The 13,786-nt window shown below is 43.0% G+C and overlaps 1 protein-coding gene across 1 annotated transcript; it reads left to right on the top strand.

Annotated features, from left to right (window-relative positions):
* Positions 1-8,789: 8,789 nt before the first annotated feature.
* gdf5 (growth differentiation factor 5) lies at positions 8,790-13,786 on the top strand. The gene is made up of 2 exons (XM_035387237.1): positions 8,790-10,101; positions 12,134-13,786. Exons 1-2 carry the CDS (start codon positions 9,357-9,359, stop codon positions 12,997-12,999), a joined length of 1,611 nt encoding a protein of 536 aa, XP_035243128.1. The 5' UTR covers positions 8,790-9,356; the 3' UTR covers positions 13,000-13,786.

Below are 13,786 nucleotides of genomic sequence, written 5' to 3'. Positions count from 1 at the left end.
GTAGAGTGTATGTGTGTGTCTGCATGTGTGTGTGTGTGTGTATGTGTGTGTGGGTGGTTGGGTAGGTGTGTGGGTTTATTATATTGAAGTCACTCCCTCCTCCTGGTTTTTGTTACCTGACACCCTGCCTTACCGGTCTCTTTACCACACCCCTTGCACACACCACTGTTTGGAGGATTATTCAAGGATAGACTGTGAGCTAAAGTATACCACCCCCTGGTGGCTCTGTAGAGGGATCACAAGCAGAAGCTGTGGATGGAAATGCGGACTTGCATTTTCATTCTGGAGATGAAGGGCAGGAAGAATTCTGGCTCTAGAGCAGTGGTTCTTAACCTGGGTTCGGTCGAACCCTAGGGGTTCGGTGAGTCGGTCTCAGGGGTTCGGTGGAGCCTCCGCCGCAGAGGTCCACCCCTCAGTCTAGTCTGCAGTTAGTTAGTTTTTTTACTAAAGAAGGGTTCGGTGAATGAGCATATGAAACTGGTGGGGTTCGGTGCCTCCAACAAGGTTAAGAACCACTGCTCTAGAGGCTGACAACAATATCTTATTTCCAACAGGAAAAGGCAAATTAAATATTTTTCTGATCACATCTTGGTCTTCAATGATACACAAGTGTCAAACTCATAAATAAATATTTGATTGATGAATTGTTGATCATTCAAAACATTCTTATTGTTTTAATGGTTTTACATTTATGCTCACACAGGTTCTTGTCTATAACAAATTCCATATAAGACAATAAAGGTTCATGCATTCATTCATTGTGCTAATTAACTTATTTTAAATATAATAAGTTTATGGTTGAGTTTTTTAAGCACCGCACTTGATATTTGTCTGACTCAAGTTACTTTAAAGGCAGTTCTGAGAGAACCTACACCACTAAAATATACCAGAGGCTCATTAACTCACAGTTTTCAAACCTGGGTTAAAGACTCATGTTTTTAATTTAGGATACACGAGGTCTATATGATTTTATCGCTATTCTTCATGAGCTTTCAGTTGCTATCTTAGATATCCCTACTTTGTCAATATCACCTTCCTGAATATCTTGATTTTTAAACAAATCGATTCTTTACCATTTAGCAGGAATTTGCCACTGTGGCAAATGTGCTTGTCTCCATTTTTTTTTAATTATTCAAATGCACCATATGTGTATAGAATTACGGTTCACAACAAATAACTATTTAAATAAATAAATAAATAAATAGGCCTTGTCACTGGTGTCAAACAGGAAGTGACTCTTCCCTATCATTGGTTTACATTATTGGATTATTTGTATTACAGTTTTTTTTACAATTGCTAACAAGTGTACCTATACTTAAGATACTTTTTCTAAACTCTTAACACAGCAACACACCTACATCACACAATTAGCGAAATAGTTAATTTTCTGCTCAAAACCACATTTTGTTCATTAAATACCAACTATTTCAAAATGCAAAACAAATTTCTCTACATACACTAACTCTACCAAAACACGGCAAACCCGACTCAATATCAAATCATTCTGTCAAAACATTAGCTCGTGGTTTCTATCCAAGAGGAACATCTAGTCAATCATAGCACAACGACTTTCAAAATACTAACAGTTGATGGCATTACAAAAACTGCATTACTTTTCATGTTTCAGTTCTACCTGCATACAATAGACAATAGGCAATCCATTGTTTTTTATAATTTCAGTTTCCTTTTACGGTGAACCACTCTACATTTTTTGGTTGAGTGTCGAATGTGTGCATTTTCGGCAACATACTATCTATAAAAGTGAATGAGTCATCTTTACTTTATAGAATGTAGTAGAAAAAAATAGTAAGTGACAGAATTGCTGCAATAAAAGCTTTATTAGCAACATGAAATTGCTGCCAGTGATCAACAAAAAATCCAACATACATGGCCTTTGGTTCCAAATGTGTAAAAATAAAATACACAATTACAGTAAATCAGCTATTTCTCAATGTTTCAATGATCTGTTCGTTCAAAAATGCTTATCAGCTGTTTCAATATAGCTTTTGAGCTGCTGTTGTTGCAGAAGTAGAGGTTTTATACTATATTTAAGGTTTTGAACATTAGGTTTTCTTTTCTGGCATGCTGTGTGCAAGCATTTGTAAATAAGACAAGAAAGGTCCATAATTTTGGTACTGGGTAAGCTTGTATGTAAAGAAACTTTAAGCATTTTAGAAACGTGTTAATTGACTGCATATTCTGTGAAAACAACATGCATTGTGTTAATGGTATGGTCCACAACAGACGGATGTTGTGCTAATTGTGTTTAGAGTTTTGAAAATGTGACTACAGATTGAACAAAAGGATGTTACCGATTGTAAAAACTGTAACATAATAATTAAATATGTGAAATACTTGAGTGGCATTTGTGCACACACGTCTTCTAGAGTTCACCACAAGATGGAGATATCTCCTCTCAAAACTGCTTTGATAAATAATTTCAGTTGAGAGCTGCGGCAATCGTAATGACTGCACTTTAAGGGTGTGAACAGGCCAATACCACATATAAGTATACGCCTGTGATCTGTCTGTATTGAAAGTCCACTTGCATGTGCAGGGTGGCTGAGGATATCATATTATGAACAAGACTTTTGTCCTATATCAAAATATTCTGCGCAGAACTCTCAGCGTGAAAGCATTGTTTTGTTTTGAAGAACTATTTAATATTTTATATATTTAATGTAATTGAATACCGCAACAGCCGAAGTAGTAAATAAAAACACCGGAACGTACGTTTCTTGCATAGGCTATTCATGAAAAATGGTAGTCAGCTAGGCTAGTTAGCTGGGGTCCCTGTTCTTCAGTTACAGAGAAAATGAGGAAGTGCACTGTGTTCGGTAGCTCTGTGTGTCTGAGGTTGAAATATTCTCCCGGAGTCATTGCCAGATGCCAAATGGGAGAGTGGAAAATGGCTCTCAAAGCTCCCTATGAAACCTGAATGCGAAGATGAATGAAGGTGAACAAATCACCGTGAATTAACGGGTGTGGCGGTAATTATTAGTGATTGAGTTTCATTCAGGTCTTTCATTAATGAGAGCGCTCACAATTGGCGCTCTGTTTGGGCCGTGCCAAGGCCTGGTACTTGGGTTTATTTTATCATCTTAAATCTAACGGTTAATACCTGCATATTTCCAGCATAATATTGTCTCTGGCAGAGAATGCTAGAAAACGCAACCTCGCGAAAATAAACCGGTGCGTCTGAACAGGGAGCAAAGAGAGGGCCATGTGCTGGAGGGAGCATGGCGAGGGAAGGGAGGATGTCGCCTAGGAAACGCCAGCGAAAGTTTGTTGCGGCTCCACCCATATTGGTTCAATGAAACCCCACTCTCTCTAATTGCAGGTCTTATGACGTCTATAAGTAAACATTAAAAGTTAAAAGTCTTCAATAATTTCATATCAATGCCTTCATTTCCTGAGTGTGTAGGAGCACGATGAAAATATTATCGTTATTTGTTTGTTTTAACGTCAGTATCACTTCAGGGGTGTTTCAATGTATGGATCTCTCAGAATGGTACTTATTTCAGTGTTGCATAAGTTAATGTTTACCACAGCCATTATGTCTTACATTCAAACAAACAAGATGAAACATTTACAAATTTAAATGTGCATGCCACCAGGTTCATGCATGACGCAATGATACCTTTATTTCCAGAGGAAATCAATTTTACTTTTGCAGAACTGTGAAAAGGAAGATATAACTGTAGTTTTTCATTCACCTTAAATAAGAAACTATGATGCATCATGTTTACAAGAGAGAGGGGAAGGAAAGGGTCAGCAGGTTGGCAACAGTGAGAGTTCCAGGCTGCCATTGGCCAGAACATACTTCGCAGCTGACCAATAATCTCATCCTTTTCTCCAATCACAACCACCGGGTGCCCTATCTCCAGGCTTGCACATGATCCAGAAGACTTTTTTTTTCTTTTTTTACAGCCAAGACCAGAAACACCGACAAGGGCATCTTATGCCTGTCATTACAACAAATGCATTGACGTGGCCTTTGGTTTATTATGACGAAGGTTCGGGCCGCCGCAGGACCGGAACGCGAACGAGACGGAAGCGTTAAAACGGAACGCCAGGGGTCCCCGTCCCCGCTGGGGAGCACCCGGGCCAGCGGAGAGAAGAAGGAAAACATTTCCATCCCAAATTTGAACCGAATGAGGCCTGACCACTCAAAGCCACAGGCACGAAAAGAAAACACCTGCAGCTCAGGTGGAAAAGCACGGTGGTGAGCGGGGGTGGGGGTGCGGAGGGGGGGTGCATAGGCGCCTCTTTCTTCGGCCCGCGGGGGCCTATAAGGGGTGTTGAGGAGAGGGCTTAAAGCCACACTCATTATCTGCTGAGGGGTGCGGTGCAGAACTGGGGTGCAATCAGGTCAGGGTCTGGAGTCCCGCCAAGGGCCTTTAAATGTAATGTATGTCCGCTCAGGATAACTAAATAAATCCAGGCGAGGAAAAAAAAAAAACTCAACTGAAATTTTCCAGGGAAAGAAATTGAGGAGTCCGGTGGAAAGTAATTATGTTTTCAGTGAAAAAAAAAGCATATCCAGATCTTAGTAAGGACAATTATTTTACACATAAAGTTGTGGAGCATTTTTAATCCATTGCTGCATTCATGTCTTGGTTTATTCGACCTAATTTTCTTACATTAGTGATTGTGATCAATTAAGATCACTGGTTTATTTTGCTGAAAATTGATTTCTCCAAATATTCAAGCCAATACAAATGAATTTTATTCCACTGAAATGAATATTTCTCCTAAATATATTAGGTGCTCTTTTCAAAGCCTGGAGAGTCTCAGTGGCCATACAGTAAGTATCTTGTCAAAGATAATTCTATTGGACGATACGGTAATCTGATGTCATCTGTTATGTTTTAGAGCCAGCCATTGCATGATTGACAGGTGGTAAAGGGGTGGCCATGCAAACATCATGCCTATGCAATTTGCCAGTCAAAGCCTTCTGCCTGTGTGTGAGTCATTGTACAGGTAGAGTGCCCATCAAAGGGCACCTGGTCTGCTTGGGCGTCTCCCTCTCATCATCCAGGGATTTGCCTGGCAACCATTGCCAAGCGCCAAGTAGAGCGTGTCATTGTGGCGGCATGACCTAACGTCTGCTGGGAGCTCCACGACCATTCTGCCCCATAAAAATCACCTCAGAGCCACCTGTGCTCACTGCAAACACAAATCACACACACCTCACACTCAGTGTCTGCACTGCACTCAACCAGGATCAGTGTCTGCACTGCACTCACCAGGATCAGTGTCTGCACTGCACTCAACCAGGATCAGTGTCTGCACTGCACTCACCAGAATCAGTGTCTGCACTGCACTCAACCAGAATCAGTGTCTGCACTGCACTCAACCAGGATCAGTGAGTGCACTGCACTCACCAGGATCAGTGACTGCACTGCACTCAACCAGGATCAGTGTCTGCACTACACTCACCAGGATCAGTGACTGCACTGCACTCAACCAGGATCACTGTCTGCATTGCACTCACCAGGATCAGTGTCTGAACTACACTCACCAGGATCATTGTCTGCACTGTACTCAACCAGGATCAGTCTCCGCACTGCACTCACCGGGATCAGTGTCTGCACTATACTCAACCAGGATCAGTGTCTGCACTACACTCAACCAGGATCAGTGACTGCACTGCACTCAACCAGGATCACTGTCTGCATTGCACTCACCAGGATCAGTGTCTGAACTACACTCACCAGGATCATTGTCTGCACTGTACTCAACCAGGATCAGTCTCCGCACTGCACTCACCGGGATCAGTGTCTGCACTATACTCAACCAGGATCAGTGTCTGCACTACACTCAACCAGGATCAGTGACTGCACTGCACTCAACCAGGATCAGTGTCTGCATTGCACTCGCCAGGATCAGTGTCTGCACTGCATTCAGCCAAGATCAGTGATCAGTGTCCGCACTGCACTCAACCAAGATCAGTGTCCGCACTGCACTCACCAGGATCAGTCTCTGCTTGGCAACACTGAATTTGTGTTTCCCTTTTACAGAAATGTCTTTCAGAGAGCAGATTTTGAATTCTATAGGTTTGCACTACAAAATGATTTTAGAATTCATTATCGGCTCTGCAGTAAAACTTTGTGTCATAACTCAGTCTGAGAGACCAGTGCATCTTGGGCCAGTCATTTATACATTCCAGACATGCACCTTTTTGTAAGTGCAGTTGAAATATGTTGCATGAATATATTATCTGGAAGGGAACCTAAAGGGGGCACTGGTGCATGTGTTTTCGACAGTTACGGAACATTTTGTCTTGGACAATGCGCAACAACAAATGTTACGCAATATTTATCAATTACAGGTTGGGGACTCACAAATAACAGCTGAGTGTTGAACTTCAAGAAAAGGAGCATGGTGACAGCCATTCATTATTCATAATAGGCCTGAGCCTATACTTAAAAACAGGGGCAGATGAATCTTTGTGAAACTTTCGTTTTGATTTCTCTTCATAGCATGCCCCAGGTTTAATTGAGCGATGTGTGCAGTGAAACTATTTTTCAATTGTTTGCGATTGTCATCGCGTCTCCATAGCATTTCTTCCTGCCGTTAGCCGCGAGATTATTATTACAGCAGCATGCTAACGCTGGAAGTGAGCTCAAGCGTAAAGTCGCACAAAAGAAACGTTCTTGCCGGTACATGCCAGTGGAGTGCGAGGTTAACCGCGGGCTGAGACAGATTTCCTCCCGGGATTTAAACATCCTGACCGCAGAACACATCCCGGACAGTCGGTTGTGGAATCGGCTGTGTTGTGGAATCCTTTTTTAACATGGTACCCTGGCAGCTAGGCCTTCATCCATTCATGGATGAGGTGCATCAGGTCTCTCTGTGTTTCCGTAATTCCAAGGCTCACCTCGTTTATAAAATCCAACTTTCACTGAACTTTGGGCGAGGCTCCACAGTCTTCTAACAGCTACCTTTCTATCAAGCACAAATACCCATTGTGCTAATCAGAAACAGCCTTAATCAATATACCAATACAATGTTCACCCTCCAGTCTTTTGTATAAACACACATGCACACACATATAATGAATTCACTGTTCCTGAAAAATATGCTGGGTACTGGACTGCCTCGCTATTTTGTTGGAATTGGAATATTTATCCTTTTCACACCAAAGGGGACACGAAAGGCTGCCAGCATTTGAGAGAGAGAGTTCTGGCACGAGCCACGCACTCTGTCCACAACCCCCTCTTATTTATGACAGGAGTTAAAGACAGAGACTTAATGACATTATAAATTCAAGCTGCCGTGTCCCCCCCTCTGAGAGCTAACCTGATATGTGGAGTGAAGGGTGAGAGAGAGAGAGAGAGAGAGAGGGAGGGAGGGAGAGAGAGAGAGAGAGAGGCCCCAATCAGGCCTGGCCCCTATACAGAATATGAATCAGCACAACGCTTGTATGCTGACTGCAGACGCTTGGGAACTGGAGTTTCATGTCATTCCACTCTTCTTAAAGTCATGTGCCATTGAGGGTGACTTATGGAGTGACATTAATTTGACCACAAGAAAGTTAATTTATCACCGTGGATTGATTATGCTGTGCTATTATTATTCAGCAGTCATTTTGTTGAGATATGTACTGGGGTGTGCTGCAGGGCCTATGGCACATCTCACCAAAAATAGTCAGAGAGGACTGGTGGTTGTATTTTTGATGACAGTGATAATGATTATCTTGTACAATGAGTAAACAAAATAGCTGTCTCTGCATATGGAGTACAGTAGTAATGTTGACAGGCTGTAAACATGGGCACATAAACTCGGGATTATGGACAGGCTGTTCACCATTCTTACTGCCGTGGTAACCTTTGGAATGGGGGTCTGTTTTTGAAAGCATTTTCCTGGAATGGTTTTCCTTGTTCCTGAGTGAAGGTGCCTTTGCACCTTGTGGTCACGCACTCACAATTGATCACTATGTTAAATTATATCATCCTTAGTTTTAATGTATAGGGTGTTTTATTCCACTAAGAAGCACTTTGAGTAGCTTGATTCAAAGGTTCTCTACAAATAAAGTTTTTTATTATTATAATTGTCCAGTTCAACGTTTTGAAGCTTCGCCCAAACAGATGCACGTAAAAAATTTTATCTTTCATGGCACAAATACAAAAATATGTTTCTAATTCTAGGATTAAATAATTGTTGCTATTACAGATATGGATGTAAAGTAACAATCAAGGAAATTTTACGATAAAATATGTTATGACAGAACAAAAAAGGCTAATAAAAAGGCTAATAAATACATTTATAAAATGACTGACAATGATCTATATCCCTTTATCCTGCAAAAAAAACAAACAAACAAACAAAAAAAAAACATTATTTCGCCTATTATTCTCTTCTCTAAATTTTTTATGCTGCCAAGAAGATATTGAATAAGTAGCTTATAAATTGTTTTATGTTGTTACACACGTTATAAAAATAGTTTACTAGACTACTAACAAATACTAAGACTACCCTCTTTTTTATAATTAAGCACAGTTCAAAAGTGACAAAAATAAAACGTGATAAAAATGTTTTTTTAGCAGTGTAATAGCCCTGTGTTTAATACATCAGGGAACGGTAAGAAACAAAAAAGTAGGCTACATTACATGAGAATATGTCGGTTTCAAACTATAGGGCTGACCTAGCCTTTAGTCTACCCTTTTAACCCTTGTGTTTAAAGAACTGCAAAGAGCTTGAATAAACGGCTGCTTTAAATGACATAATGCAAAGAATAGGTCTTAGTACCGTTTTCATGTCGAGCATGACTCATAGCTGTGGAAAGAGCAAAGAAGATTTTAAAAGAAATATTGCACTTAAATTAGTTTAGACAGCATGACATCAGAGAGTAATTAAACTGGTTTTTGTTGGAATTCCGTTTCCAATTCCTGAGTTCAGGTTTGTAAAGATTTCTGAGCACCTGCAGGTTTCTGTGTGTGAAATATTTTCACTGGACGAGGTTCAAAACTTAGAGGGGGAAAAAAACTCTTCAGCGGCAGCATTACGCCATTCTTCCCTCTTGGAAAAAGTGGGATTTAAACAAGTCTCTTACAAGATATCGAGCAGAATTGCAGGAGTTTAAGGGAAGTCAAGTTTCCCCTCTCAATGCAAACCGTTCTCCCGGAGTGCCTTCTCTTCGCTGGAAAGCACAGCAAGAAGAAAGCGATTTGTATCACTATGGTACTGAATAGCGGAGCGGGAGAAAACGGTTTGCACACTTTAATTCTCCAAAGGAAACTGAATTTCAGCCTACATCTGCTCTTTTGCAAAGTCGTTCATGTTTTCTTATTTCAAACTGGAAGAACCTGTGAGCATTTCTTTCTCGGTGAGATTCAAAGGAAGATCAGACGATGAAAGTACAGAAACGTATCCCTCTTTTCCTGGGGTGTTGGACTCTGTTTTACCTGGAATTTATCCCCGCGATATTGAGCCACACAGGGACCGCACACGGCGCATCTGAACACTTACAGGAAGATAACACGGGCGTTGGACACGAGGGATCACAGCCCAGGAGCGCGGGTACAGCTAAACTCATGGTGGGGAATTACGGCACCGCGCTGCGAAAACCCACGAATGGAGCGCGTATCACGCGCATAAGGACGGGACCCCCGCTGATTAAAGGCGAGTCCACCAAAACCAAAACTTTGACAACAGTGACAGCGCGAAGCAGCGCAGCATCTAGTCAAGTTCGAGGGGCGATAAATTTAGGAAGAAAAGAGGCAGCGCGCTCTTGGGTACCTGGAAACACCGCTAGAGCAAACGCCCCTACAGCACCATGGGCTTTAGCCGCACACGCAGGCAAAGCCCCGGAAGGACGGGGGAAAGTAAAGACTGTCAAAACAGCTTCGACGCCGACCAGGACAGGACAGCAGAAAACTGCTGTTTTGCATAAACATGCCTCTCTGCTCGCGCAGAGGAGTTCGCAACCCGCTGAGACGCCCGGTGATAGAGACACTCCAAAGCACCCGCTGGTGACCCCACATGACTACATGTTGTCACTGTATTGGTCACTGTCCACGGGAGAAGTCAACAGCAGCGTGTTACACGAAGCTGGTTTGGCCAATACTATCACCAGTTTTGTGGACAAAGGACAAGGTAAAACGCGAGGTCATATTTGCAAAGGGAAAGAGTGAGTCTACTTATGAATAACCATGTTCCACCTCATCCATCTCTCGCTCTCACGCGTACATACACTCACAGTATAGCAATGCTTTTCAAACAACTTCACAATCAAACGCAGATGTTACAACCACAATAATCAGAATGGGAAATATCTCATTTGTTTTAAAATAAAGCCTGTTTTTTCAGTAGTTTTTAACTTGTGTGCATTAGTCATCAGGCCTGAGCGTCAAACCTGAAAGTCATTGGAAAAGTTTTTTTTTGTTGTTGTTTCCGCGGGGCATTTCAAGTAAATGGGAATATATGTACAACACCTGATGCAACCAAACACATTCCAATATTTGTATTACCGTACTGAGCTCCACGGTTGTTGTTCTGTGAAAGGCGATTGTACTGCACAGCTGGGCCAATACAAAAGCAACACAACAATGTGCTGTGATCCCTCTATGTTGAAGGAAGACAATCAGTAAAGAACAAACAGAATCTGAAGCAAATTGTGGCCAAAGTAATATATTGTACAGCTACTACTACTATGTATTTGATAGTTGACTGATTTTCTAATGATACAGGCATGTGTGAACACATTAATTGCAAATGTTACTTGACATATTTGAGATTGGATATAGGCTACACAGTTTGGATGTACATCTTGTGAGAAAATGCAGCACATTGGGCTGTGTCTACTGTTGTGGGAGTGGATTATATAAGTAGAAAAATGTCATTGAGTTCCCTTGAATATGCTTTTTGTTTAGCGATGTGCATTTTGCTCAACTTTCATAACTCATTTTAAACACAGGGGTTTTTCCCTTTCTTACATAACATAAGCATTACTGTCAGTCACGATTAAAGTCATAATTCTGAGTAACAAACAGTAAAAAGTAATGCATTCTTATATTTTTTTTTTGTCAAAATGGAGGACAACGCAGGGGACAAGATTTTAATAGAGACCAGAATTCCAATTGGCAACTCATGATTATTTAATTAGTGTTACTACCTCTGGCAGATATTTCTCATGTGTTATGGACGTACTCAAAGATAACAGCAAATGTCGCCATCAAGCAAAGACAAAGGTCAATAAAATGAGCATAAATTAAAATCTAAAAGCGGTTAAAATAGTATTTTCACAAAGTACAAACAAGCGAGCGACATTTTAAGAGCGGCCCGTGAAACAATGGAAGCCTCGTTTGCCAGCTTCCCGTCTGTGGCGGAATAATTCCGATCCCCCGGCACTGGGGTGTTGGGTTTGTCGCCGCGTCAGTCGGCTGCTGCACAGCCCTCTCACGTCTGATGTACGGCTCCAGAAAGGTAAATAAACACAGACTATAGGGCTACAAGTAGGTGGCCTCAGTGCGTTATTTTCTTTACCAAGCAAAACCGTTTAAAAGAATGTTTAAACAATGTTTGTTTAATGTTCCTAGCTGTTAAACGTTTACATTCAAAGTAGTTAATGTACTTTTAATTTGTACTTTATTTATACAACTTGTCTTTTGCACATTTTAGCCCTGACCTCTTCCCTGTATGGACAGAAGTGGCCTTCCTGATCTCTATAGAAAGATCTTATATTTTATAATGTCTTAAAAATTGAGTACGACATCCTCTTGTTCTTGTTCTCTGCGCTGCCCTCTCATTTCATTTTCTTATTTTTCATAAGAATATTGGTAAAACATTGGTAACACATATTGGGTTAATAATATCACAACAAAATTCTATGTGCACAGTACAGCACATGTCTGTTTGTGATCATGCACAAAAATCTGTTGAAACAAAACTGAAATTACATTGAAAGGACTTATTATTAGTAGTACATATTTTATGATGGTAAGTTCATTTGGTTTAAGGCTCCCATTCCAATGTTCCCAGGGTATAGGAATGAAAACGTGTTTTTAGTGTGTTTTTTGGTCATTCTGTCAAAGCTGCCGTTCCTGGAGCACGGTTTGTATGGGGGCATTGGACCTGGACCTGCCGCTCGGTCCGGTGTGACGGTGTTTCTGGTCGGTTCTCCCCGCAGATGAGTGGCAGCCGCAGCTGAGGAGGCAGAGGTACCAGTTCAACATCAGCTCCCTGGAGAAGGAGGGCCTGCTGGGGGCGGAGCTTCGGATCCTGCGGAAGAGGCAGGCGGACCCCCGCAGGGCCCGGTCCACGGGGCCCGTGTTCAGCCTGAGGCTCCTCACCTGCCCCGCAGGTAAGCAGAAGGCCGCGCTGCTCCAGACCCGAGCCGTGGAGGACCGCGACGCGCCGAAGTGGGAAGTGTTTGACATCTGGAAACTCTTCAAGAACTTCAAGAACGCGGCGCAGCTGTGCTTCCAGCTGGAGGCGGCGGAGCGCGGCGGGCGGCCGGCCGACCTGCGGACCCTGGGCTTCGGCCGCCAGGGGCGCCAGACCAAGGAGAAGGCCTTCTTCCTGGCGTTCGGCCGCACCAAGAAGCGGGACCTCTTCTACAACGAGATCAAGGCCCGGTCCGGCCACGACAACAAGACGGTGTACGAGTACCTGTTCACCCAGAGGCGGATGCGCCGCGCCCCCGCCGCGCGGGGCAAGAAGCCGCTCAAGAGCCCCAGGCCGCGCTGCACCCGGCGGCAGCTCCACGTCAACTTCAAGGAGATGGGCTGGGACGACTGGATCATCGCGCCCCTGGAGTACGAGGCGCACCACTGCGAGGGGGCGTGCGACTTCCCCATCCGCTCCCACCTGGAGCCCACCAACCATGCCATCATCCAGACCCTCATGAACTCCATGGACCCCGACTCCACCCCGCCCACCTGCTGCGTCCCCACCCGCCTCAGCCCCATCAGCATCCTCTACATCGACTCCGCCAACAACGTGGTCTACAAGCAGTACGAGGACATGGTCGTGGAGTCCTGCGGGTGCAGGTAGCGGTTCTATGGTCGCCGAGGAAACCCGCCGTCAGCGTCCCACCCCAAATCTCACAGGGATTCAGAGCCTCAGAGCCTCTGATCAGCCTTATCAGACTACAGAAAGGGTGCTGGACCTTGCCCCATGGTTGGCCCTTGGTTTCAAGTCAAGCCTACCCATTAGCGAGAAAAGATTTGGGTGATTCATATCAGTAGATGATTCATATCAGATCTGTTGACTCATATCGGTTGGTTGTTTCGATCCCTTATCACATAGACTTAGTTTACTGGTAGCACTGGCAGATTAATGAAGTGTCAGGAAGTTTCTGGTTAATGAAGTGCTTCCTGGTGCAAAATTCCACACACAGCAGTCAGTGGTGGGTCGAGAATGTGGACCATGTTCAGACCCAGAATGCAAAGTGCTGCTGAATGACACTAAGTGCCCGCATGGTGCCTTCCTGCACTCAATCCCCCACCCCCACCCCTCCCCACCACAAAATGGACTGTATGGGATCTCAGGTGTGTTGCCAATGGGTGGATAAAATCAGCAGAAAGGGAAAGATCCATACAGTTTTTATCTAAGGCCACCATTGATTTGAATCCCCAAACTTCCAAACAAACCTGCCAATTACTGGTTAACTGAATGTAAGAAATAGCCATTATTCCGTTATATTGCTATGTGGAAACCAGTAGATAACAGCATTGTAGAATAATAATAATGCAACATATAAATTAGAACATATAAATTAAACTTCCCATTCATTGTGTATATGTTTATACTGGTTTTGAATTAAATAGATTGATATTTT

This window comes from Anguilla anguilla, chromosome 13 (genome assembly GCF_013347855.1).
Source record: "Anguilla anguilla isolate fAngAng1 chromosome 13, fAngAng1.pri, whole genome shotgun sequence".
In the NCBI taxonomy this organism is placed as follows: domain Eukaryota; kingdom Metazoa; phylum Chordata; class Actinopteri; order Anguilliformes; family Anguillidae; genus Anguilla; species Anguilla anguilla.
This window is presented reverse-complemented; position numbering and strand designations above follow the sequence as displayed.

What these genes read in the sequence shown, in the direction of transcription:
- gdf5 (XM_035387237.1), top strand. Translation starts at nt 9,357, where the DNA reads ATGAAAGTACAGAAACGTATCCCTCTTTTCCTGGGGTGTTGGACTCTG. An exon ending in TTTTGTGGACAAAGGACAAG is followed by an intron (nt 10,102 to 12,133) that starts GTAAAACGCGAG and finishes TTCTCCCCGCAG; the next exon opens with ATGAGTGGCAGCCGCAGCTG.